The 26309-nt window shown below is 39.4% G+C and overlaps 2 protein-coding genes and 1 non-coding gene across 3 annotated transcripts; 2 read left to right on the top strand and 1 right to left on the bottom strand.

Annotated features, from left to right (window-relative positions):
* Window positions 1–1056: 1056 nt before the first annotated feature.
* LOC121754709 (structural maintenance of chromosomes protein 5-like) lies at window positions 1057–7663 on the top strand. The gene is made up of 9 exons (XM_042150023.1): window positions 1057–1158; window positions 4773–4845; window positions 5604–5707; window positions 6463–6579; window positions 6665–6742; window positions 6970–7069; window positions 7141–7195; window positions 7465–7513; window positions 7590–7663. Exons 1-9 carry the CDS (start codon window positions 1057–1059, stop codon window positions 7638–7640), a joined length of 729 nt encoding a protein of 242 aa, XP_042005957.1. The 3' UTR covers window positions 7641–7663.
* Window positions 7664–13684: 6021 nt separating this feature from the next.
* LOC121754708 (ATP synthase subunit beta, chloroplastic-like) lies at window positions 13685–14697 on the top strand. Its single transcript, XM_042150022.1, has 2 exons — window positions 13685–13707; window positions 13989–14697. The coding sequence occupies exons 1-2, from the start codon at window positions 13685–13687 to the stop codon at window positions 14548–14550; spliced, it is 585 nt and encodes a 194-aa protein (XP_042005956.1). The 3' UTR covers window positions 14551–14697.
* Window positions 14698–21169: 6472 nt separating this feature from the next.
* On the bottom strand, window positions 21170–21242 carry TRNAF-GAA. Its single transcript has one exon. It is a non-coding gene; the product is annotated as a tRNA-Phe (tRNA).
* Window positions 21243–26309: the final 5067 nt, after the last annotated feature.

Below are 26309 nucleotides of genomic sequence, written 5' to 3'. Positions count from 1 at the left end.
ATGTGGTTGTTGCTTGCCTTGCTGCTTTTTGTTGGCAGAATTTACTTATAGATGCTGTTGCTTATCGGAGAAGTTTCGCTGAAAGTTACATGAGTTCCATTGGACTTGACGCTAATGTATGCTTTTCATGTTCATGTGGATTATAATGAATGTGTTCTTAATCTGTCATATATTTTTATTATAGGAAAGGCAATTCCGAGGTTATTATAAGAGCTTATAGCAGTAGAAACTTTAGGTAGTATTTGATCAAAAAGGGATACTAGTATTTAGTGGGTTATTTTTCATTAAAGTTGACATTTTACCGGATCGTGCTTTTCTTGTGGGCTTTAATTCTAATTCTCTTAGTACATTTTCTTATCTATGCATCACTTAGTAAGCTCTATTTTTCCCCCAAATGTAAATTTGAGTTCATGTGACAACTTTATATATATATATATATATATATATATATATATATATATATATATAGGGTCATGATCTATGGCAAACACCCCTTAACCAAATAACTAGAGAACAAATAATAGCCACAAGATCAAGAAAATCAAGGGCTAATATTAATACATGTGATTTTGGAATTTAAAGGAGAAATTAGTTCCATCTATCAAAATTTACTTCACAATAACAAGGAGGGGTATAATGGTCATTGCACAGAAAAAATAAGATTACCACCACTGTCAAAAAAATGGATAGCAGTAGCAGTAACACACTATCACGGAGATCTACACCGCCCCTTGCGACTCTCACCGCGTCGGCACCACTGTCACCGCTACCTCTCCCACCGCCGCAACTCCTCTCTCGTGGTGGGGCTAGGCGTCCTGTGGTGGGTCCCCGCCCGCGCCGCCACGCTCCAGCTCTGCGTGCTGCCCAACTGCCACATCTTCCAGCTGTACCACGCCCCCCGCGGTGCTCTGCCGCTTCCTCGTCGACCCCGGCGTGATCCTGGTGGGGCTGTGGAACCACAGTGACGCGGCGATGCTGATGCGCTCGAGGTGGGGGAGCTTGTGGATGTGCGGGAGCCGACGCACGAGCTGAGGGGGGTGCCGGCTGGGGGCGTCGATGGGGGAGCTGGCGGATGAGGTTTTGGGGATTTACTGGATGGGGAAGGATAATGCGGTGGGAAGGAGCGACTGGGAGGATGAGGATCTCACGTGGGAGCAGGTCGAGTATGCGTGCCATGATGTGTTTCTTTCTTATTTGATCACTATAATCATGGATTAAGTAACAAATGTTTGTTGCAAGGAGCACCTAATTACCAAAATCACCATCGATACCATACTTCCAGTAGCTACTTTAGGATTTATGAGATTGCAATTCAGTCAAATGAATCAAAAGACTTGTACAAATAATGCTAATAGTGATGTGTTTTGTAAACAACAGTGAAGTAAAATAATGGTAAGAGTGATGTGTTTTGTAAACAAGAGTGAAGTAAAATCAGAATAAGAGTGATGTGTTTTGTGAACAAGAGTGAAGTAAAATCAGAATAAGAGTGATGTGTTTTGTGAACAAGAGTGAAGTAAAATCAGAATAAGAGTGATGTGTTTTGTGAACAAGAGTGAAGTGTTTTCTGAACAAGAGTGAAGTGTTTTGTGAACAAGAGTGAAGTGTTTTCTGAACAAGAGTGAAGTGTTTTGTGAACAAGAGTGAAGTAAAATCAGAATAAGAGTGATGTGTTTTGGGAACAAGAGTGAAGTAAAATCAGAATAAGAGTGAAGTGTTTTGTGAACAAGAGTGAAGTGTTTTGTGAACAAGAGTGAAGTGTTTTCTGAACAAGAGTGAAGTGTTTTGTGAACAAGAGTGAAGTAAAATCAGAATAAGAGTGATGTGTTTTGGGAACAAGAGTGAAGTAAAATCAGAATAAGAGTGATGTGTTTTGGGAACAAGAGTGAAGTAAAATCAGAATAAGAGTGAAGTGTTTTGTGAACAAGAGTGAAGTGTTTTCTGAACAAGAGTGAAGTGTTTTGTGAACAAGAGTGAAGTAAAATCAGAATAAGAGTGATGTGTTTTGTGAACAAGAGTGAAGTAAAATCAGAATAAGAGTGATGTGTTTTGTGAACAAGAGTGAAGTGTTTTGTGAACAAGAGTGAAGTAAAATCAGAATAAGAGTGATGTGTTTTGGGAACAAGAGTGAAGTAAAATCAGAATAAGAGTGAAGTGTTTTCTGAACAAGAGTGAAGTGTTTTGTGAACAAGAGTGAAGTGTTTTGTGAACAAGAGTGAAGTGTTTTGGGAACAAGAGTGAAGTAAAATCAGAATAAGAGTGAAGTGTTTTGTGAACAAGAGTGAAGTAAAATCAGAATAAGAGTGATGTGTTTTGGGAACAAGAGTGAAGTAAAATCAGAATAAGAGTGAAGTGTTTTGTGAACAAGAGTGAAGTGTTTTGTGAACAAGAGTGAAGTAAAATCAGAATAAGAGTGATGTGTTTTGTGAATAAGAGTGAAGTAATTGAGTCATATTTGATCATTAAGCTGATTATTGGGCTATTGCCATATTAATGTTTATCCAATTTTGTTTTGACGTATTCACAGTACAATGTAGTGTCACATACACATTACTGAAATATTTCGAATCATATCCATCTTCTTACTAATACGTCAAATTTCTAACTACAATTAGAATGGGACCTTGAATCATGAAAAAAAATATGTGGGGTCTTAATTGATGGGCAACAAAAAGAATCAGAAAAATTGGAATCCCTTTATAAGGTTTCAAGGTCATTTTGCTTCACAGATAAATTCAAATCCCAATTGAAAGTGTTAAGATTACTCAACCTAATCGGAGATGGTTTATTGCGAACGAAGAAGATGAATGGAATCGAAAATATGATTCGAACTGATCGGCGAGAGATTACAGTATGGAATTGGGGAAAAAGCTTCAGCCGCACCAGCTATTATTCATTCCGCCGATTTCTTTGATTGCTTGCCGGACGACGTCGTCTTTTCTATTTTCGGCAAATTGCAAGACGCGAAATCGCTGTGCCTGTCCATGTCCACCTGCAAGCGCTTCCGATCCATCGCCCCACAGTATGTAATATAGTTATTTAAATTTCATAATGTAATTTCCTAAAATACCTTTGGCCTATTTTATATAATTAAAATAAATAATATTTGTTCTATTAAGATGTGTGGCTGAGATTTTTTTCTCTAGTTATACACTTAAGATTAGTTATATCTTGATCACTACCCTATATATATATATATATATATATATATATATATATATATGAAAATGATCAATACAAAACTTGATCTCAATACAAAATCCAGACCAAATCTTGACCATGAGATTTGACAATCCAATGGTCAATAATTAAACAAAAACACGGAGGGTCATTGCAAAGCAGTTTTAGGTCATATTATAAACTTTGGGTTTGAGGTCATGTTAAGATCATTTCATGTCATCCTTACTATAATGACGTAAAAATAAGCTTACAATGACCTAAAAATGACTTTTGTATGCTTGGTTCTGCATTTTTGTATTAAGAATGGTTTTGCATGGATCAAAACCATATATATATATATATATATATATATATATATATATATATATTATTTGTTTCATTTTGAAGTAGCCCCATCAGTGTTGTTAGGGTCGCGGGGCGCACAGGGTCGAAGAGGTGAAAATTCGGGTCACGGGTCGATGAGTCGACGCGGTCGAGAGACCCACGAATCTAGGCTAATTTTTGTTGCCTTTTAATATTAAATCAAATAATATATTGCTCTAATGTTTATAATATATCAAATAATATAAATGTAGATGTAATTCATGTGAATAGAGATAAAGTGGAAAATAGAAATTATCAAAAATATCAAAACAATTCATAAGTCATAACACAAAATAAATAATTGAAACCGTTGTCTGAAAATATCGAAAGAAGGGAATATATGAAGGGTGACAGCAAAAGATCTTTGAATTGTTTATTTGTTTAGGAATGAGGCCGAATTCTAAAGTGTAGAAAGTAGGTTTGAAAAGTTTGATGTGGTGCATGCATATATATAGAGATTGAGAAAGTCAGAAAACGTGTGATATATTTGAAAAAAATAAGAGATAGCAGATTTTTAGGTAATTTTTACTTTTATATTATATTTATTTTAGTAAAATCAAATCAGCATCGAAGGGAAAGATTTGCATAAAAAAAGATTTAGGGATTTATCTTAAAACATGACTGCGCAGCATGTGTTTGGGCGACCCAGCCGACACACTCGACCCGGGCGACCCAGCGGCGACACTGTATCTCGATCAACCCACCCATGTTGGGGCGGTGATGGTCTCGACCCAGGCAACCCGGGTGACCCGAGCACCCGAACGACATTTTGACAACACTGAGCCCCATAAAGAATCTTTTTATGAAAATCTCAACTAGGATTTTCTGCCGCTACTTTATGCTGAAGTAAGTTAATTTAAATAATGTTTTTGCAATGAGTTAATTTCGGGAGATGGAAGGGTATATTCTTTAGTTCTATTTTTCTATTTTTCTATTTCTACAATACTTTTGATTTGATTTACTGTTCTACCTTGTTGGCAATTCTCTGCTGCTCTGTACAAGAGCTTGTCACTGAGATCATGTGCTACCAGTGAAAATATTTCTCATTTTATTATTTCACCTCATAATCTACTTCTTTAGAAACTCACCTTTTTCTTTGATGAACTTGTATTGCTTGGTATTCTCACTGTATTTCCTTTTAGATTAATTAACTTGTTTCATTTTGTTTCTTAGAAACTTGTTTTTCTTTGTGTACTCAGTTTAAATCTGTTTTTATTTTGGGTATATTGTAGATTAAGGACATGGAGTCCAATGCAAAGCAACAAGAGAAGTTAGCCTTGCAAGCATCATTATTCTTTGACAACTGTACGTATAACTTTCAGTGCAATGTCGAAAATGCTTTGTGCTCTGACCTCATAGTCATGATTACATTTTATGTTTAGTATTTCCCTCTAACTTTCTATATAACAACTTTCTTTTCCAAACTTTACATTCTTTCTTTGGAAACTAATAAGATAAATTCTACCATCACTAGGTATTTTATCTTGGGAGTTATTCACCTTATGCTTGCTTCACTGAAAGATATTATGGCAAACTCTCCTGTGAAATAGCTTTTTTAAAGCTACTAAGCTTCCAGTCAATTAAATTGCTCTTGTTCCCCTCTGCTAAGAAAAGCAACCAAATGCTTTTAGTTAATGAATGTGTTTGTCCGATATGTTCTTTTAATATTAAGTTAGTAACGTGGTAAGAGAAACAAAAGTTGGATGTGTTTGAAACAAATGTCAACTTGTGAATTTATCCTGCTCCTTACCAGTTATTTTGCAAAGTTGACTTGATAGCTCCCAACTGCAAATAGTAGAAACTTACCTTATTACATGGGATTGCAGCTTCAGTGGCTGCAAGGACTGTTAATTGAGCATTTTCTTTCTATGAAGGAACAATCTGTCTGAGTTGGAATAAGCATAATTTTCAACTCATGCAGTTGCATAGTTGAAATTGTATGCCTTCCTATTGATCCTTTTAAAGGGGTTATGTTTTGTTCTGTGCCTTTGATTGTAAAGTAAAATCTGTATGCAGAACTGAATGTTTTAACTCCTTATCATTTTCTTATGCTTTACGATTAGGTAAAAGTGGCTCAGATAATTGCCGAAAGGAGCTGCAGGATGCCAAGAGATATGCAGAATCAGTTGCTATTATTACGCCTGAGCTTCAGCAGGCCTTCCTGGAGGTTTGTACTCTGGCTGAATCAGTGTAGTACTTACTATTACATAGTGCATGCATAGTAAGCTTCCTGACATTTTCATGTACCTTTTCCTACTATGGGAATTGGACATTGATTAAGTAGAAAACACATCAAGTATCCAAAACTTTCAGTTCTTTGTCAAAATTATGGCTTTAAGACTGGTTATCCTGAGAACACCCCCCTGGCCCTCATCCCACCAAAAAAGAAAAAAAGAACTGACACGGGAAATGAGGCAAAAAAGGGGGATATATGGCATGCATATTAAGCACATGTTATCTACATGGTCTATTGCTTATAAAACACAATGGTCCCTGCTATAACTTTGCTGGATTCTATTTACATGTATTTTGTGTTTTCTGGCAGTTACCTGCCTGCCCACAGCTTTCCTTCTTTCTATATCTGCACTATATTTTTTAACTAATGCTACCTGCTAGTGTGTTTGGTACATTGTTTTCATTACTGTGTTTTTAGCCGACTATAATGTTCCAGGGAATAATAATTTACAGCAGAGAACTTACAACCTTTCCCCGCCTTGGGACATAGCACATGTAGAATGTTAGATGTAGGAACTCATTAAGTTACTAAATTAGAAAATGTTTTCTGGGGGTGTGAGTTTGTTTGCTTCAAGTCCAAATTTCTAATTGTTAGTATATGTTGATGCTGTATAACAGCTATAGCCTTGCTTTTGCTCTTGCATTGGTTGCTTCTTGACGGAGTTTGTCAGTACTCATAGCTTTCAGATGCCTACTACTGTTGAAGAACTGGAAGCTGCCATCCAGGATACGATAACTCAACCAAATGGCATCCTGTTCCTTAACCATAATATTCTGGAGGAATATGAAAACCGTCAAAGAAAAGTGTGTATATTTCCAGTTTGAAATCAAATTATGGCTTGTAAGCCCCTTTTATAATATTTTTTAACTGAGAATGGTAAATATGCAGATTGAAGCACTTACTAACAAGCAAGAGGCTGATGTAAAGGAATTGAAAAGCCTGTTAGATGAAATCGATGCTCTGAAGGTTAAGTCTTGGATCAACATCAAAGCTTTTTGCAGTTACCCGTTGCTTTGTTTTTATAATCTGCATTTTAGTAGCAGCTCCAGTTTTCCAATATCCCGCTCAATGTGAAAGCATTAAGAACCTACAAAGAAAAGGAATAGAAAAATTAAATATTGTTTTTTTAAGTGTAGGAAGAGAAGGGAAGAACATGATTTTGTCTTTATACCCTAATTATGATTTATCTGCAGGGAAGTTGGCTCCCAACATTGAAAAGCCTCGTGGCTCGGATTAATGAAACTTTTAGTTGTAATTTCCAAGAAATGGCTGTTGCAAGCAAAGTATCATTAGGTGAATTTCATCACTTTATCATTTCATTTTGAGGTCTTTTAGGGTTATGTATTAATTGCTTAATTTTTCAGATGAAGATGGCACAGATTTTGATCAATATGGAATATTGATAAAAGTGAAATTCAGGTCAGTGAGTTTACCTTCCATTCCTGTACAAATTGTGGCTCTGGCAAGCTGTTTATTTATGTGTTGATGCTTTTCACTTGTTTTTAGAAAAGAAGACTCTAGAATTTATTGTGAGTCGTCCGTCAGTTGTTTTAATCTAATATGAAGTCAAGAGATTTATTTCCCTTTAGAAGTTTCTGCTTGGGTATAATCTTAGTTATGATTTAATCTCTTGAGATTGCTTTTTCAGTTTGGTTTGTCATTTTAATGCTTGCTACTATTATTTCCAGGCAAACTGGACAGCTGCAAGTTTTAAGTGGTCACCACCAATCTGGAGGGGTATACCCTCAGGCAAACTATCTAATGTACATGATCTTTTATCACCAGATTTTAACTTCATGTCCTCGATTTGTAGGAGCGTTCTGTTTCAACCATTCTCTACCTCGTTGACAAACTGCCCATTTAGGGTGGTTGATGAGATAAATCAAGGTTGGTCTATACTTATGATCCTTGAAGTTTTTAACAGAAGGATTCACTTGTTAAATTATTTCTTATTCTTCCAATGAGAGGAAAATGTTTCAGCCTTCAGGCAGCGACGCATGTAGCATTCTGACTGTGATGAATGGTCCTTGGATCGATCAGCCTTCAAAAGGTTTCTCATCAATCTCGATTGCATGCATTTATCACTTTTCATTATATACAGTACCTTATTTCAATAATAATTTTTGCAGTGTGGAGTGGTGGTGAAAACTAGTCTTCAATCAGAATGCAGCTAGAGAATAACTGCTGCTAAGGGCTGTAAGTTGTCTGATCATATTCCTTTTTGGGGTGAAAATACACTGAAAAGAGGCAGTACCATTTCATGTCACTATTATTTTGCTTGGCAATAGGCATGTATGTTAGAATTATTCAATCTTGTCGAAAAAGAGGCAGTATCAATCTCGATTGCATGGATTTATTGTACATGTATGTGTTTTTAACTTATGCTGGGTGAGGTTTTGATGGTTTTTTTTTTGTCTTAATTCCAAGCTGAATTGTTATTTGGTTCTGGTTAAAAGAGCCATGTTATAACATTCAGCAAGGTGGAACCAACATTGCTGTTTTTGTACAGTGACTTTATAAGAGCATCTCCAATGGCGGCGAGCGGGCTGGTTAGCCGATTTTCGGCGCTCGCCGAACAATTGGAACCGGCGAGCGCCATTTCGGCGAAAAAATCGGCTAGCGCTCGCCGGTCCGCTCGGCGCCATTGCAGGCTCAGGACCGGTGAGCGACCGGCGAGCGAATTTAATTTTTTTTTTTTAAAAAAATTCGAAACACTATATACGCGATTTGCACGTCATTTTCATTCGCACCACTTGTTTGAACGAGTACTCTCTCTATCTTAATTTTTGTACAAGATCAACTACGGGAAATGGAGAACAACAACGAAGGTACTCCAGTGACGAGCGTGTCTCAAACTCCCCCGGTACCTGTGGGAGGTGGATGGGGTCCGATGCCCGGGTACTACAACATGTACGCAGCAGATGATGCCCGGGATGGCACTCGGGGGGAGTATGCAGGGGAGGAGTATGCCGGGGGGTTTACCGAGTATGCCGGGGGTTTACCGGCTATGCCGGGGTGGGGTCCCGGGATGCAGATGATGCCGGAAGGGGTACCGGCGACGCAGGGGACGCCGCGGGGGGGAGGGGGGGAACGTCCATCGCCCCAGTTTTGATTTTTCAACTGATTCTTCACACACATCGACCCCAACGGAGGCGCAGTTCACGCAATATGAGACTTTCTCCTTAGAGGAGTTGGGGTTTGATCTTCTCGGTGTTCCGGAAACTCCCGTTCAAACGGGGGGAGTAGAGCGGGGTCGGGGCCCCGCAAAGAAGAAGGGCAAGGGGAAGGACAAGAGGGTCGGTAAAGGGAGAGAGGGTGATGTGCTGTGCTAGGTTGAGATACCAAGTCCTATGAACCCACTAGATCACTTGGTCTAGGAACTCAATGGAACACGGAATGCTCTGTCGTTGTACACACAAAGCTCCCCTTCAAAGATCCCTCAACCCGAATACTATGTATTAGTATAGAGAAGCATGGGTCGATCCCACGAAGACGGACACGTAAGAAAGCATTTAGAGACTCTTGACAAAGGCGGCTGTTGCCACGCAAACTGGGTTGAGATATAATTACTACTAGACTTAGGCAGGAAATGTAACACTAGACCTAGAAAACTGTAAACATGCTGAGATCAAACGTTCTCATGACTGCTAGATATTAAATTCACTTCCTAGACCGTGTAAACGACTACCTAATTTAGCTAGACAGAAAACGAATAACAGTGGGGACCATCATTCCAGAAATAGCAGGTACGATAGAAAAGCTGCAAATAACGAACTGGGAATTTAACTAACAACGACATGCATTTCTCTAGCTGAATCAGACATGAGGATGAAGGAAACAGAGCACATACCCTGATTCGAACAGAATATAAAAGTTTGGTCGTCGGAAAATTGCAACAAACCGAAAATAACACAGATCTACATAAACTAGACGGAGCGAAATAAAAACACGAAGGCTAGGCATCAAATTAAACCAACTCTGTTCAGATCTCTCGTCGGATCCAAGCGATCTGAGTCCTACAACAACCAGAATCATCCCCATAACTTCCGATTCTAAAGATCTACTCCGATCAACAACCAATTCAAACAATTCTACACAGATTCAGTGAGCAAATGCGAAAAGCATCCAAAACAAGTACTAGCACGAACTCCAGAAAAACACAGTAACTGAAGCAGAAACAAACACCATCAACATTATGGAAAATAGCTTGCATAAACCCACAGAATAAAGGGTAAACAGAGTGCCGAGCTTCGAACAGCGAAGCTCGGTGAAATCCACAAAATAACGAGAAACAAATTGGAAATTGTTTCTTCGCCCTCGACAGGACGGTGTTACACCCAAATGAAACTACTGTAAACAGGAAGTGAACCCAGACGGGAACCCCAAATTTCCCAAAAAGAACTCAAGTGTGTAAGAGAAAAGTGAGCTCCTAGCTACAATCTGTAACGAGGCCTCCACCGAGAAGGTTCCTCTAGAATGCATGCTTCCTTCCTTATATAGGCGCGGACATAATCTTCTAGAAGCCTTCGTAGAAATCTCCATTCTACCCTTCAGCTCCGAGATTTCCTCCGTCTTGCAATTTCCTCCACAATGCTCATTTTTTCGCCAGTTTCCTCGGACCATGTGATTGTCCTCTCTCTTTCCTGGACCTGGCAAAATTCTTCTACACACCTGGCTTAAGACGTGTGTTAGACCCCGTAATTTCATGAATTTATCCCCTAGACCTATGCATGAAATTAGCCTTATCAAACTGCTCACACTTAAACCATGATTGTCCTCAAGCATGAAAGACAAGAAAAAGAATACGGCGAATTTGAATGCACAGTTCCTATGAACGACTCTACAAACAAGACACGAACAAAGTACAGACTCCTAGATCTAGACATACTACAGACACAAAAAGGGAACAAACACAAAAGAAAACAAAACACATAAGCATGAACCAGTTTCAACTTTTAGGCGATCATCCCCACAAGCTTAAGTTCTATCCGATCGTCTACAATCTTCAAATCCTCCCCTTTCCCTCTTCTGCCTAACCGGTCTGTCAGTTCGTCAAGATAGCCTATCGATTTCCCAGTTGTTAGGTTCGCTCAATCACTCATTCCTCACTAGGGATGTTAGGATCGAAGCGCTCTAAAATCAAAGTTACACCACTGATGCGTCGGGTTATGAGAGTTTCTCCTTCTTACTACTCCTTTTCTCTATTAATTTCCTAGGTTAGGTTACTATTGCTTCCTGCCTTTAAGGAATTTTTCCCTTTCTCTATAACAGATTTTTCTATATATATATATATATATATATATATATATATATATAGGGGACCGTTATTCTCCTTTTCACATCTTAGATCTTTTTTCCTTCTTAATATTACGCGTTAGATCTAAGGCATCAACGGATCAGATTGATTCTATAAAACTGGTTCCGTGTTGCATTATAGAAGGTGGTTGTATGCATTACAGGGTTATTATTGTCATTTGACGGAAAAGTAACTGCCACATTTTGGTATCTGCGAATAATGCACCACATGGTCACGAGTAATGCATATAATTGACTATATAATGCACAATATGTGAACTGCAATGCATACGAATAAGATGTACCATGTTATGATGTTTGGACACACGTTTCTTGTTTCCCCTAAGGGTTTAATAAGCTTAGGGGCTAGGGTATAGTACGTAGACACGTATGTAATCTTCACATGGTAACGAGTAATGGATATAATTGACTATATAATGCACAATTTGTGAACTGCAATGCATACGAACAAGATGTGTTGTGTTATGATGTTTGACACACGTTTCTTGTTTCCCCTAAGGGTTTAATAAGCTTAGGGGCTAGGGTATAGTACGTACGCATTAATAACAAATTATAAAACGATACGAATAATTCACCAAATTGTCACGAGTAATGGATGTTATTAACTATATAATGCACAATATGTGAACTGCAATGCATACGAATAAGATGTACCATGTTATGATGTTTGACACACGTTTCTTGTTTCCCCTAAGGGTTTAATAAGCTTAGGGGCTAGGGTATAGTACGTAGACATTACTAACAAATTGTTGTTATTGGAATATACGTATGTGCATTATTTGGTTTAGGTAGTGCATTATGTAGCTGTTAATTGTCATTATCTCAGTATATTATGCATTATTAGAGGTATTGTGTATATGGGTTAATCAACGGATTGAAGATTACATACGTGCATTTAGTAATGTCTACGTACTATACCCTAGCCCCTAAGCTTATTAAACCCTTAGAGGAAACAAGAAACGTGTGTCAAACATCATAACATGGTACATCTTATTCGTATGCATTGCAGTTCACATATTGTGCATTATATAGTTAATAACATCCATTACTCGTGACAATTTGGTGAATTATTCGTATCGTTTTATAATTTGTTATTAATGCGTACGTACTATACCCTAGCCCCTAAGCTTATTAAACCCTTAGGGGAAACAAGAAACGTGTGTCAAACATCATAACACAACACATCTTGTTCGTATGCATTGCAGTTCACAAATTGTGCATTATATAGTCAATTATATCCATTACTCGTTACCATGTGAAGATTACATACGTGTCTACGTACTATACCCTAGCCCCTAAGCTTATTAAACCCTTAGGGGAAACAAGAAACGTGTGTCCAAACATCATAACATGGTACATCTTATTCGTATGCATTGCAGTTCACATATTGTGCATTATATAGTCAATTATATGCATTACTCGTGACCATGTGGTGCATTATTCGTAGCGGTTTCCAGCCATTATTAGATTACTATTGTACCCTCATAATGCACAAAATAGGACAAATAATGCAACACGGGATTAATTACCCAATGTTGATCTTGACCGTCCATTTCTCTAATCTAATGGCTGATATTAAGAAGGAAAAATGAGGAAATATAGGAAAAGGAAATGAATACATCCCTATATATATATATATATATATATATATATATATATATATATATATATTCTCTGGACTTCGTCCAGCTTATACCTCCAAATTTTTCCAAATTTTTTCAATTTACTCCTCCCCTGGACTTCGTCCAGCTTATACCTCCAAAACCCATTCTTCCATTTATACTCTAATCCCTAAGCATCAAGTGGCTGCCCATTTTTTTACAAGTCAGCTCAAAGTGTTTAGGCTTATAACTCGCTCTTATAGTAGGGCTGCACAACTAGGTTATCTAAGGCATCTTCTATCGTCCTTACTTCATTCAGGCCGCATTCAGCTTATTAAGGAAAAATGTATCAAAGTTGATATGCATCCTATCTTCAATCGCTCTCACTAAGGGGATCTTTCCTTATTATATCACTAGCCCATGCGATACACAAACACAAAAACCTAGAAAAAAATAAAAGAAACTGCACTTACTCCCTCCCCCTCCCACTTCATTTCGGCTTGTCCTCAAGCTATTCTAGTGAAGGGGGGAAACAGGGAAGGAAAACAGTACAAACCAAGACAAAACAAACAACCAATAAGCAAAAAAAACACAAACTTCTCACACTTAGACCGAACATCGGGCTAAGTGGGAGAAGGTACAACACACTTAAGCAAAACATGCTTGAAAACAAAACAACCTCTTCTCACACTTAGACCAAACATTGGACTAAGTGTGTGAAGGCACAACACATATAAACAAGTTAAAGCATGCTGAAAACAGAACACATAACTGAAAAGAAACAAGAAAAACAAAACAAACCAGAAATTGAAAAGTTACTTGGTCTTGGGGGGGAATCAATTCGGGGTCTGGCCCCCGCGGGAGCCAGACTGGGGTGGCACGTACGGTCTGGTCACTTTCGTTTTTTTCCTTGCCGGTGAGTCCGACACCTCTTTCACTTCCTCACTTGGTCTGGGGATTGTTCTCTTCAGACTTATTGGCTTTGAGGCAGATGGAGCAAGCAGGGGTCATGACGTAGGCGGAGGAAACTGGGGAGGCACACTTCCTTGACCAGGCTGGGTGGACATCGAGCTGGGTCCAGTAGGTGGATCCGCCTAGGGAACGAAAAAGAGCTCCTTCATCCACTTAGTCATCATCATCATCAGTTCGATGGCTTCCTCCATCCGATCACAGTGGGCTGCCGATCGTTCCACTACCTTTGTCACACTACCCCGAAGGGCCACAATCTCATCCCTGACTTCCTGACTTCTGCCCTCATCTTCTCCACTCTGTCCTCACTCCTTTCACTTCTTTAGAATTACTTCTACCAAAGAAGGATCCATAACTTCTATTCAAGCGGTTTATGTACCTGCAGACGATTTGACCGATCCTGCCCCTGCTACCACATTTGCACATTTAGATGCTACTACCGTACTATCAAGAGGATTAGCTGCCAAAGGGATCTATCCGGCAGTAGATCCTTTAGATTCAACCTCAACCATGCTTCAACCTCGGATCGTTGGTGAGGAACATTATGAAACTGCGCAAAGAGTTAAGCAAACTTTACAACGTTATAAAGAGCTTCAGGACATTATAGCTATCCTTGGGTTGGACGAATTATCCGAAGAGGATCGTTTAACCGTAGCAAGAGCGCGAAAAATTGAGCGTTTCTTATCACAACCCTTTTTTGTAGCCGAAGTATTTACCGGTTCTCCGGGGAAATATGTTGGTCTAGCAGAAACCATTAAAGGGTTTCAATTGATCCTTTCCGGAGAATTAGATGGTCTTCCTGAACAGGCCTTTTATTTAGTAGGGAATATCGATGAAGCTACCGCGAAGGCTATCAACTTAGAAATGGAGAGCAATTTGAAGAAATGACTTTAAATCTTTGTGTACTGACCCCTAATCGAATTGTTTGGGATTCAGAAGTGAAAGAAATCATTTTATCTACAAATAGTGGTCAAATTGGCGTATTACCAAATCATGCTCCTATTGCTACAGCTGTAGATATAGGGATTTTGAGAATACGCCTTAGACCATCCACAATAGGCGCCCAGCGACCGCCCAGCCGAGCGCCGGCGCTGGGCGGTTCGCTGGGCGGTCTATTGCAGCCGCCCAGCGGACGATTGGAGAGAGAAACCGCGCAGCGCTGGGCGGTTTCGTGGCGCTGGGCGGTGCGCTGGGCGATCCGCTCGGCGCTATTGCAGCGCCCGGATCGCCCAGCGCGATTTTTTTTTTAAAATTCGAATTTTTGAAATTCGAATTTTAAAAAAAAATCAAATATAAAAAAATATTATTTATTTATAAAAATTGTTTTCTATATATAAAAATCAATTTTTATAAATAAATTTATACTAGAAATTCGTAATAGCCCATATATATTTAATGGGCTTGCGAATTTATGAAACTCATTATTGGTTGTCTCTCTTTTATAGAGACATCCTTGAATGTTTTATGTTCCACTTTCGATGTGGGACAAACTCATTCTTGGTTGCCTCTATTTTATAGAGACATCCTTGAATGTTTTATGTTCCACTTTCGATGTGGGACAAACTCATTCAAGGATGTTTCTCTTTTATAGAGAGATATCCATGAATGTTTTATGTTCCACTTTCGATGTGGGACAAACTCATTCAAGGATGTTTCTCTTTTATAGAGAGATATCCTTGAATGTTTTATGCTCCACTTTCGATGTGGGACAATCTCATTCAAGGATGTTTCTCTTTTATAGAGAGATATCCTTGAATGTTTTATGTTCCACTTTCGATGTGGGACAAACTCATTCAAGGATGTTTCTCTTTTATAGAGAGATATCCTTGAATGTTTTATGTTCCACTTTCGATGTGGGACAATCTCATTCAAGGATGTTTCTCTTTTATAGAGAGATATCCTTGAATGTTTTATGTTCCACTTTCGATGTGGGACAAACTCATTCAAGGATGTTTCTCTTTTATAGAGAGATATCCTTGAATGTTTTATGCTCCACTTTCGATGTGGGACAATCTCATTCAAGGATGTTTCTCTTTTATAGAGAGATATCCTTGAATGTTTTATGTTCCACTTTCGATGTGGGACAAACTCATTCAAGGATGTTTCTCTTTTATAGAGAGATATCCTTGAATGTTTTATGTTCCACTTTCGATGTGGGACAATCTCATTCAAGGATGTTTCTCTTTTATAGAGATATCCTTGAATGTTTTATGTTCCACTTTCGATGTGAGACAATCTCATTCAAGGATTTTCTATAAAATTGTATTTTAAATTATGTCATTTTTATTTTTTTAAGATTTTAATTATGTCTTTTTTTATTTTTTAACTTTAAGTTGTAATGTTATTTTAAATTTTCATTTGTAAATTTAATTAATGTAATTTTTTTTAATTATGTACTTTTTAAATTTTATTAATATTAGTGAATTTTCCCGTATATGTCTCGTAAATTAAATTTCGTATATTGCGTTATTGTTAATTATTGCATTTTGTATATATTTGTTAATAGTGATGTGGATAGTATGTGGCTAGGCTATGGCTGGGCTATTGCTGGGCTGTTTGCTTGTTTTGATGATGTGGCAGAAGGATTTTTAGTGCTGATGATGTGGCAGTGGCTAGGCTATGGCTAGGCTATTGCTGGGCTATTTCTATTGTGGATGGCCTTAAGGACCAATGGTTAACGATGGCTCTGATGGGCGGTTTTGCTAGAATAGGCAATAATGAGATCACTGTTTTAGTAAATGATGCGGAAAAGGGTAGTGATATTGATCCACAAGAAGCTCAGGAAACTCTTAAAATAGCAGAAGCTAGTTTGAGAAAAGCTGAAGGAAAGAGACAAATAATTGAGGCAAATCTAGCTCTCCGACGAGCTAGGACAAGAGTCGAGGCTGTCAGTGCAATTTCATAACTAGTTGGTGCGTTCAAATAATCAAAAGAGTTTCTAAACCCTATTTTGATTGCATTCACTCGACAGAATCCAATTTTGATACAACGCAATTCAAAAATGAAATAAATAAAACTACAAAATCTATAAAAAGAGAAAAGGGTGGGGCAAAAAACTTATTAGATACCATCGACTCCGGTATCTAATAAGTTCTACCTACTATTGGATTTGAACCAATGACTCCCGCCGTATGAAAGCAATACTCTAACCACTGAGTTAAGTAGGTCATTTATCATCCCCAAAAGAACCAAATGGAACCCATCCCGTCGATGGATTATAAATATCATATTCTTTATAAGCAATAATAATCGAACCAATACCACTCAAAAATTTAGGATGTTGAATCATAGAATATTCATCTTGACAACAAATTATATACATGATAAAATATGCATCACAAGCACTAAGGGCTATAGCTCAGTTGGTAGAGCACCTCGTTTACACGCGCGCCAATGTTTTTTCAGGGGAATCCACCATCCAATCCAAAAAATGGATCTTATTTAGAAATCGACGTCTTACTCTATAATAACTTTAAGAGAACAATAGCCTGACGAGAGGTTCGGTCCTATTTGAGTGCCCTTTTAGGTATCAAACAGACCCCATCTTGAGATATTGATAAGGTGAATACCCGTATATTCAATGCCAGGCATAATGAGTATAAGGCCCTCAAAAAATCTCTTTTCGTCCTATGAACTTGAAGGTGTATGAAGTTTCATATTGGATTTTTTAAGCCGAACGATAGAGACTTCATTTAACTTCAAATTCGAGGCCAAAGGCAGACCTACGTCAAAATAACTTCACCTTTGAAACACTTTGGTAGTGCTCCTGAATTAGAATCCAAAATAATGAATCAGAGCACATGGAGCCATCTCCTTATTTTTTCTGTCAAGAAAAAAATATGGCGGATTGGCTGATATTTCTATCAGTTAATGAAAGAGCCCAATGCAAAAAAAATGCATGTTGGGTCTTTGAAACAGTTCATATCATTTTGATAATAATAAGTTTGGTCTGTTTTACCGAGAAGGTCTACGGTTCGAGTCCGTATAGCCCTAGAGCCCTATAAAAAAATGAATAAAATTCATATTTTCATTTGAAATAAAAAATTGTATAATTTTGATTTCTTCATTCTTATTTGTTGCTTGTAACTGACCGGTTGGTTCATCGAAACCAAAGCCGACAATCAAGGGGTTAAGCCAGTGATACTCCTTTCCTTTGGTATACCTTACCAATACCCGGCGAAGCAGACCAAAACAAAAAAGGGGGGTGGTCCTCTTTTTCTGTATTCAATCAAGAGAAAACCTAGGGCTGGCAAATCGTGCGGATTGGGTCGTTATCGGGTCAACCTGATAATGACCCAACCCAATAAGGCCTAACCTGAACCCGACCTGTTAAAGAAACTGTAAATCCGAACACGAACCCGACCTGCTACCTTCAAATCCGAACACGACCCGCACCCGACACGAACCCGTTATCGACACGATATAATATGGGTTGACACGACACGATAACAACCCGAACCTGATATTACACGATTAAAACCTAATATTACACGATTAAACCTTAATTTTTAACCTAATTTACACAATTAAAATTCGTTTTATACAATTTAAACCTAATTTATAAGAAATTAAAACATTAAAGTAATATATATTTTTTTAAATAATAATAAAAATAATAATATTATTTCTTAATGGGTTACCCGTATCCGACCCGCATCCGACCTGAACCCAACCCGAAATTATCGGGTTCTTAATGGGTCAACCCGATAAGGACACGGATCCAATAAGACTTGACTCCAACCCAATAATTTCATGCGGATTCGTGTCGTGTCTAAAATTGCCCGCCCTAAGAAAACCCCACCCAGATCTAATAAACGGAATATACCAACACTAAGATTAAGATATTTGAAATCCTGAGATGGAAATACCTACCCATTCTCGTACATTTGAATACTTGTTCTATTCTAAATTACTAAGAAAAAAACCCCGACTCTATTCCTAAAAAAATGCAAAAATGAAAATATCGAACTCACCTTTTGATAAAGAAAATGAAAATAATCAAAAGAATAAGAAATTCGAAACTCTTAAACACAAAATAATAATTCTATTTGCTTTCTTTAGGAAGAATCTTGGGCGAAAACAAGAAAATTTGTCTAAGTGTAACATCTAGAGTTATACTAACTAAAGCAATTAAATAAAATTGAACTAAAAAAATGAAGTAGACTGGAAATAGGATCCCCATCAAGTCAGTCGATAAATCTTGAAATGAGATATGCCCTACAATAATCAAAGGAAACTAGACACTTTCGTCAAAATGAATTCTTGTTTTGACTAACCAGTTATCGATGACTTTACAACTTCAATTCGACTCAACCAATCCGGTATATTTTCCACGTTCATAGGAGTGCGTCTATGTTTTTGCTTTACGAATATGATATTTTTTGGGCATTTCTAATAATATCAAGTCTTATTCCTATTTTAGCATTTTTTATTTCTGGGATTTTAGCCCCGATTAGGAAAGCGCCGGAGAAACTTTCTAGTTATGAATCGGGTATAGAACCAATGGGCAACGCTTGGTTACAATTTAGAATCCGTTATTATATGTTTGCTCTAGTTTTTGTTGTTTTTGATGTTGAAACGGTTTTTCTTTATCCATGGGCAATGAGTTTCGATGTATTGGGCGTATCTGTATTTATAGAAGCTTTCATTTTCGTGCTTATCTTAATTGTTGGTTTAGTTTATGCATGGCGAAAGGGGGCATTGGAATGGTCTTAGCTCCTGACTATTCAGACAATAAAAAGAAAAGGGAAAAAAGATTGAAAAGTTATGAATTCCATTGAGTTTCCTTTACTTAATCGAACAGCCGAAATTTCAGTTATTTCAACTACATTAAATGATCTTTCAAATTGGTCAAGACTCTCCAGTTTATGGCCGCTTCTCTATGGTACCAGTTGTTGTTTTATTGAATTTGCTTCACTAATAGGATCACGGTTTGACTTTGATCATTATGGACTAGTACCAAGATCGAGTCCCAGACAAGCGGATCTAATTTTAACAGCTGGAACAGTAACAATGAAAATGGCCCCCTCCTTGGTGAGATTATACGAGCAAATGCCCGAACCGAAATATGTTATTGCTATGGGAGCCTGTACAATTACAGGGGGGATGTTCAGTACCGATTCTTATAGTACTGTTCGGGGAGTCGATAAACTAATTCCCGTGGATGTCTACTTGCCGGGTTGTCCCCCTAAACCGGAAGCAGTTATAGATGCTATAACAAAACTTCGTAAGAAAATATCTCGAGAAATCTATGAAAATAGAATTGGGTCTCAACAAGAAAATCGGTGTTTTACGACCAATCACAAATTTCATGTTGGACGCAGTATTCATACTGGAAATTATGATAAAAAAATTCCTCTATCAACCGGCACCTACTTCAGAAATCCCTACTGAAAACTTTTTCAAATATAAAAGTTCAGTATCTTCTCACGAATTTGTGAATTAGGCAGGACTCCTTTTTGTACAGAATAACAAGCAGCGGGTCAATTTTCATCAATTTGATCGAGAATGTGAACTATTCTAACTAAAAATATAAAAATGTGGGAGATAAAAAAGATGCAGGGTCGTTTATCTGCTTGGCTAGTCAAGCACGGGATAATTCATAGATCTTTGGGCTTTGATTATCAAGGAATAGAGACTTTACAAATAAAGCCCGAGGATTGGAATTCTATTGCCGTCATTTTATACGTATATGGTTACAATTATCTACGCTCCCAATGTGCCTATGATGTAGCACCTGGTGGACTGTTAGCTAGTGTGTATCATCTTACCAGAATAGAGTATGGTGTGGATCAACCAGAAGAGGTATGCATAAAAGTATTTGCCTCGAGGAGGAATCCTAGAATTCCGTCCGTTTTCTGGGTTTGGAAAAGCGTGGATTTTCAAGAACGAGAATCCTATGATATGTTGGGAATCTCTTATGATAATCATCCGCGCTTGAAACGTATTTTAATGCCTGAAAGTTGGATAGGATGGCCCTTGCGTAAGGATTATATTTCCCCCAATTTTTATGAAATACAAGATGCTCATTGAATGATAAGAAAGCCACTTCCACTTATAAAATTTCAGAGATTCAAGGATTCGACTTTCCGTTCTAGATTAACTAACTAGAATAATTGAGGTCTCTTTTGTATTAGCTTAGGGAATTGTGAATAGGCCAGCAAAAAAAGTAGAATTAGGAATTCGTTGGGATTCTTAGATTTATTTGGATTTCGTATGAGCCGAATTAAGAAATTGAATAGGAACGAAAATACCAAGAAATGGAAGGGTATCAAATTCAATTTATTTGTATTGTAAATGAAAGAAAAAAGAGAAAATAAAATTTCATTTTATTTATTTAAGAAACCTTTCCCATCTATTTTAGAGTATTTTATAGATGGGGTATATCTCGCCAAGATAGATAAAAGAAAAGTATGGATTATGATCCATATTCGAAATCAATAAGTATCTCGCTTCATATCAATTACTTTATATTTCTAAAAGAAAGATTAAAAAAAATGAAACCATGTGTCAGGAACCAGATTTGAACTGGTGACACGAGGATTTTCAGTCCTCTGCTCTACCAGCTGAGCTATCCCGACCATTTCCAATGTAGCATCCCACCCTCATTTTAGTAGATGGCTGGAGTTGATGTCAATTAAAGGGACACGGGGGATTAATTTCAATCAATGGTATTCATTCGGCATTCCTTGCTTCATTTGCAATGTGTCTTCTATATCACACGCCTCTTCAACCTCAACACTGGGCGCTACCTCGACGACTACCGATTCCTGCTTGACCTGGGCTTCAGACCTACCTACTTCATAAAAGCACACCTCCTTCCCATGCATGTATAAAAGCCCCTTGCTGAAAAAATAATCGACATTAAAAACTTCCGGTGGCAAGCACATCTCTACATCACGGCAAGATTTGGCGATCTTTAGTATTATGTTGCGTTGAAGATAGGCCCCTAGGAGATGGCATGTATACATGTGTCTGGAAGGGTTGGCGGTCGTTTGATGGCATGCCTGAGCTAACCAGTAGCCCAGGTGTACTCTGACTCCCTTGGCCATGCACCAAGTGAAGTAGAGATCTGCCGTAGTCAAGGCAGCATTTGCCGTTCCCATCAGATTGTAACTGATGAAGGTCTGAGCGAATCGCAGGATCCGGTTCTCTATGTGAGTGTAATAGCCACAATCTAATTTCTCGGAATTTATGAAATAAATACTAGAATTTAGATGAAGAGAATGAAAGACTAGTTGTTATATTCTTGAGTAAACCAAACACGATAATTAGAATTTCCAATTAAAATCGTGGATTTCAAATTTTGACAGTGAGAACTAAGGAAAAAAAAACCCTATCCTATTACAATTGTGGAATGCAAGCTTAGGGCCTCTTCTCTAAGAGGCCGCGGCCCGATCTCGACGGCCCGACTGGCCAGGATAAGCCGGATCAGTAAGGTGGCAGACGGGGGGGGGACAGTTCTTATGTCCTGCAGAACACTAACAAGTCAAACTAAAGGTGCATGAGATACTAAGCAATGGACAACCTACACTCAAGAGGAAAGAGTAACGATACCTTCTCAATGATGAAGATGAGCTTGGCCTAAAGAGGGCAATGTCAGCCCTGAAATACCTGCTCTGGCAGCTGCAACAAACTGCAGAACTGCAGTTAACAACCTCTGCCCCCTTTCTTATACACCTGCGACAACAAAACAAGTTCCATTTATGAATCCCAGTACTAAGTACCCACAAGGAGCCAATTTCAGTTAAAGTTGCTGCAAGATGAAAACAAGATTACAGCAGCAAATCAGATCCTCACAAGGACACAATCTCCTCTATATAGGCAGCCCTTCATACTTATCAAAACTCCACTCCTTCACACTTGATTTTCCAGTCCCAAAGCAAGCTGTGAGCTCTAAGAACAGAGTAAAAGAAGCAGTAACTACTACAAGAGGAGCCCCCAAACGAGAAGGATTTTCCAAGCGAGGTAACTTCCCAATACACTCTTGCATCAACTAGAGAACATCATGAATGGTCAAGAACTTAGAATCATAGCAAACCGAGGGCCTACGCGTCTTTAAATCGAAGTGTTATTATTTTTTTTGAATTGGATGTTTGTAGGCTGCTAATTAGATAATGAAGAAAATTCTTCATAAAACGATGAAATAAAGAAACAAGCCGTGGAATCTTTAAGATATCACAACCTCAGTAATGGATACTAAACACCAAAGCCTTTGTCACCTGGTTTCTGCCAATTTTGAGACCCACAAAATAAGCTAAACAATAGGAAGGAAACTTAGCTTAGTAAGAAGAGTTGTCCAATGATGGTCGGGCGACGAAAGGAACTCCGGAGGGTCTGCTGGAGCGGCAGCACGACGAGAACAGCTGCGTTGCAGCAGCGCTGCTCTCTAGAAACATCCATGCCGTCACGAAGAGACGGCGGAGAGAGATAGAAGGAGTCACGGAGGTGGTGAACGGTGGCGGTGGATCGGCTGCGCCGAGAGGGAGACGGAGAAGAAAGGAGCTCCACCGGAACAGATGAGGGTGGGTTATGAACTCCCAAGCTGCTTGTGGTTTGAATCTCGGGGTAAACTTGGGCGGGCCAACTATCCTATCATGCCATAGGCCCTCATCATCCTCTGTGCGTGTAATCAGTCCCATGCGGAGCGACCACTCCTGGATACTCATTTCCTGCTCCTCGTTGAAGAGGCGGAACGTGATAGAATCAGCATCCAGATCGGTAGTTGACTTCAGGCGGAAGGTCGAGAAGAACTCTCGCGCTAATGCCGTTGGAACTTCAAAAGAGCTATGCTTAAGTAACAAGTCGAAACCGATGGCATCTATGTACTCCCGGAATTCACCGTCGGAAGCTATTTCTCTCAATTCCTCGGGATCATATCGTTTTCCCGACATTGCATATTTCCCTTGGGTACTCTTTTCTTTATAAGTTGCTGCACGTTTTGGGGTCATCAAACTTTCTCATTGCATCAAGCAACTCCTTGGTCAACCAGATTTCAGTGGGTTCGAAATTGAGCTCCTCCTCAGGTTCTTCTTCAGATTCGCTAGGCCGAGTAGGGCTGTCGGACTTAGCAGCATAAGGGACCTTAGCGGGTGGAGGAAGAGAGGCTTCAACAGATTTGCCCTTTGGTTTCTTGGTCAAGGAAGGAGCGGCCTGCTTTCCCTTCCTTATTCTCTCAACCGCTTGGCGGCGTGCCTCCTCGTCACTCTCCCCATCACTGGGTCTAGGAGAGTTGTCCTGCTCTGCTGCTGCGGTCTCTGGACCCAGCGCTCCTTGTTCTGTCTGCTGGACGGAGTCATCAATTTCATCTAATAAGCTCCGGCGAGCTTGTCTTCGGGCTTCTCTGGAATTTACCGGTGAAACTGTCTCCTCCGGGACATTGGTCAAATCCACAATCAAATTCGCCCCGTCCTCAACGGGTTCCAGTATGTTTTCAGTAATGGGGGGTTTCTGCATCCCCAGACAAATTGGGGGTTGTCCCCTCGATATAAATGGGGGTTTCCACCCCAACCGGTCCATGTTTCTCCTGGGCTTCGCGGCCCACAGTTTTCACAGGGGTGCTCCCCTCAGCAACGTCCTCAGTTGAGGTTAGGGCATCGCCGCCCTTGACACTTTCTAGGGTTTCTTCCCCAGCAAACTCTTCAAGAATACCAGGGGTCGCCCTCTCCAACTCTCCAACTGGGGTTTCCCCCTCTACATCAACACTAGGGGTTGCCCCCTCTTCAGTACCAGTAACAGACAAATTAGGGGTTTCCCCCGTACCAACAGTAGCATCAGAAATACTCGGGGCTTCCCCCTCAACAACCTCTACGCCAGCAGGGGTTTCCCCCGCAGAAACTCCAACAGAAATAACAGCCCCTCAAACACCGATGTTAACCTCTGGTCGTCGACCGTCAACTGTTCCAACCCAGCCGTCAGATCTGCCTCACCCCTTGCTCCTTCATCATTCAGGGCGTCTTGCTCAACTGCAGCGGTGGTCGATTCTGTAATCGCAGGTATAATGTCGCCTGGAGTAACTGAAACTTCGGGAAGGACGGGCGGTGGTACGGAGGTTGTTGCAGCGGGTATCCTAGTCTGCCCCATCATCGCCGTAAACGTGGCGAAGGCTTTCATTGCCTCTTCTGGGCCGCCAAATTTCTCCATTAAATCTGCCATGAACGAGGCCACACCAGAATCAGCGGATGTGGAAGAGTTTCCTGTGTTTGCTGCTTTGGCCATAGTCGGGATCTGGACAATTTCTCAAGAACTCGGAAGAAAAATACTCCGATTAGGGTTAGTAAAAAAAACAGAAATTGCGAGAGAGAGTGTTTTTTAGATTGAGAGTGATTTTGGGAATTTTTAGATAGAGAGTGAATATGAAATGGAAAATAAAAGTGAAAGCACGGAAATAGCCGGTAGGTATGGACTGGGAAGGTTTTGCAGGCGGTTGTAGGCATGACGCGAGCAACCGTACGTCTCCCCATAAAGTCATCATTTGAAATTCGAACCGGTGCCACCTTCCTCCAAAATTTTTTGTTCCTCAATTCCCTGCCCCATGTAAATGATCTCTGCAATTCCACACTTAAAAGAAAAGAAAAGAAAAAAAAATGAAATTGAAACGCCAGACTCCCAGGTCAAGGGTTTAACAAATGATAACTCAAGTTGCCTACGGAGTCTGGTATTTTGAAAATATTTTTGGAAGATTATTATTTTTTACTTTGTTTGGAATTTTCTTGTTTAAAGAAAAGCGATTAAATATTTACACTTTTTTTCAAGTATTCTTGAGATCCCCTGGGTCAGGGTATGGATAAAAAAAACTTCTCAATTTACTTGACCCAGGATTTCTTCAAGAACACTTCCTTCCTAGAGTGGTTAGGCGATATCAGGAAGTGCGCGTAGAGGCACTTCGTCCACTACACACAGTTCCGAGTTATCCCTAAATACCTTCACGCGATGACCATTGACGAGGAAAGGCACAGAATTCGAGGCACCTCCTTGGATCTCTACTGCTCCATTTGCGCGCAAACGATAGTATATGGTCCGATCCACTTGGACTTTAGCTTTCCAGACATCAGCTTAAGCCTGGACTGGAATAGGAGAACTTTCTGCCCGACTTGTAGTTCCTTGGTTCGGAGATTCATATCATGCCAGAGCTTAGTCTTTTCCTTGTACCACATCGCGGACTTGTAAGACTCAAGCCTCAATTCTTCCAGCTCCTGGAGCTGCAGTTTCCTTTCTTCCTCACAAGCTTGAGGGTTCATGTTAATCTCCTTGACCGCCCAGTATGCCTTGTGCTCCAGTCCCACCGGCAAGTGGCACATCTTGCCGAACACTAACCTGTAAGGAAACATCCCAATGGGCGTTTTATATGTTGTTCTGTAAGCCCATAGTGCGTCGTCATGCCTCTTACTCCAGTCTTTCCTTGACGGGTTCACCGTCTTCTCTAGTATTGCTTTGATCTCCCTATTTGATATTTCCGCCTGGCCGTTAGACTGAGGATGATATGGTGTGGACAACCTGTGGTGGACTCCATATTTTTTCATTAGAGCTTCAATCGTTCGGTTCCGGAAGTGAGTTCCTTGATCCGAAATAACAGCCCTAGGCACTCCATACCTACTAAAAATATTAGACTTAAGAAATTTGGCCACCTCACCGGCTTCACAAGAGGT

The sequence above is a fragment of the Salvia splendens genome, chromosome 11, assembly GCF_004379255.2.
Source record: "Salvia splendens isolate huo1 chromosome 11, SspV2, whole genome shotgun sequence".
Lineage (NCBI taxonomy): Eukaryota > Viridiplantae > Streptophyta > Magnoliopsida > Lamiales > Lamiaceae > Salvia > Salvia splendens.
Note: the sequence above shows the minus strand (reverse complement) of the source record. Positions and strands in the feature narration are given on the sequence as shown.

Excerpts from the sequence above, each read along its gene's own strand:
- LOC121754708 (XM_042150022.1), top strand. The coding sequence starts at position 13,685 with ATGGAGCAAGCAGGGGTCATGAC. Across the intron at positions 13,708-13,988 it reads GAGCAAGCAGGGGTCATGAC|AATTACTTCTACCAAAGAAG; the intron begins GTAGGCGGAGGA and ends TCACTTCTTTAG.
- LOC121754709 (XM_042150023.1), top strand. The coding sequence starts at position 1,057 with ATGGGGGAGCTGGCGGATGAGGTTTTGGGGATTTACTGGATGGGGAAG. Across the intron at positions 1,159-4,772 it reads AGGATCTCACGTGGGAGCAG|ATTAAGGACATGGAGTCCAA; the intron begins GTCGAGTATGCG and ends GGTATATTGTAG. Across the intron at positions 4,846-5,603 it reads ATCATTATTCTTTGACAACT|GTAAAAGTGGCTCAGATAAT; the intron begins GTACGTATAACT and ends CTTTACGATTAG.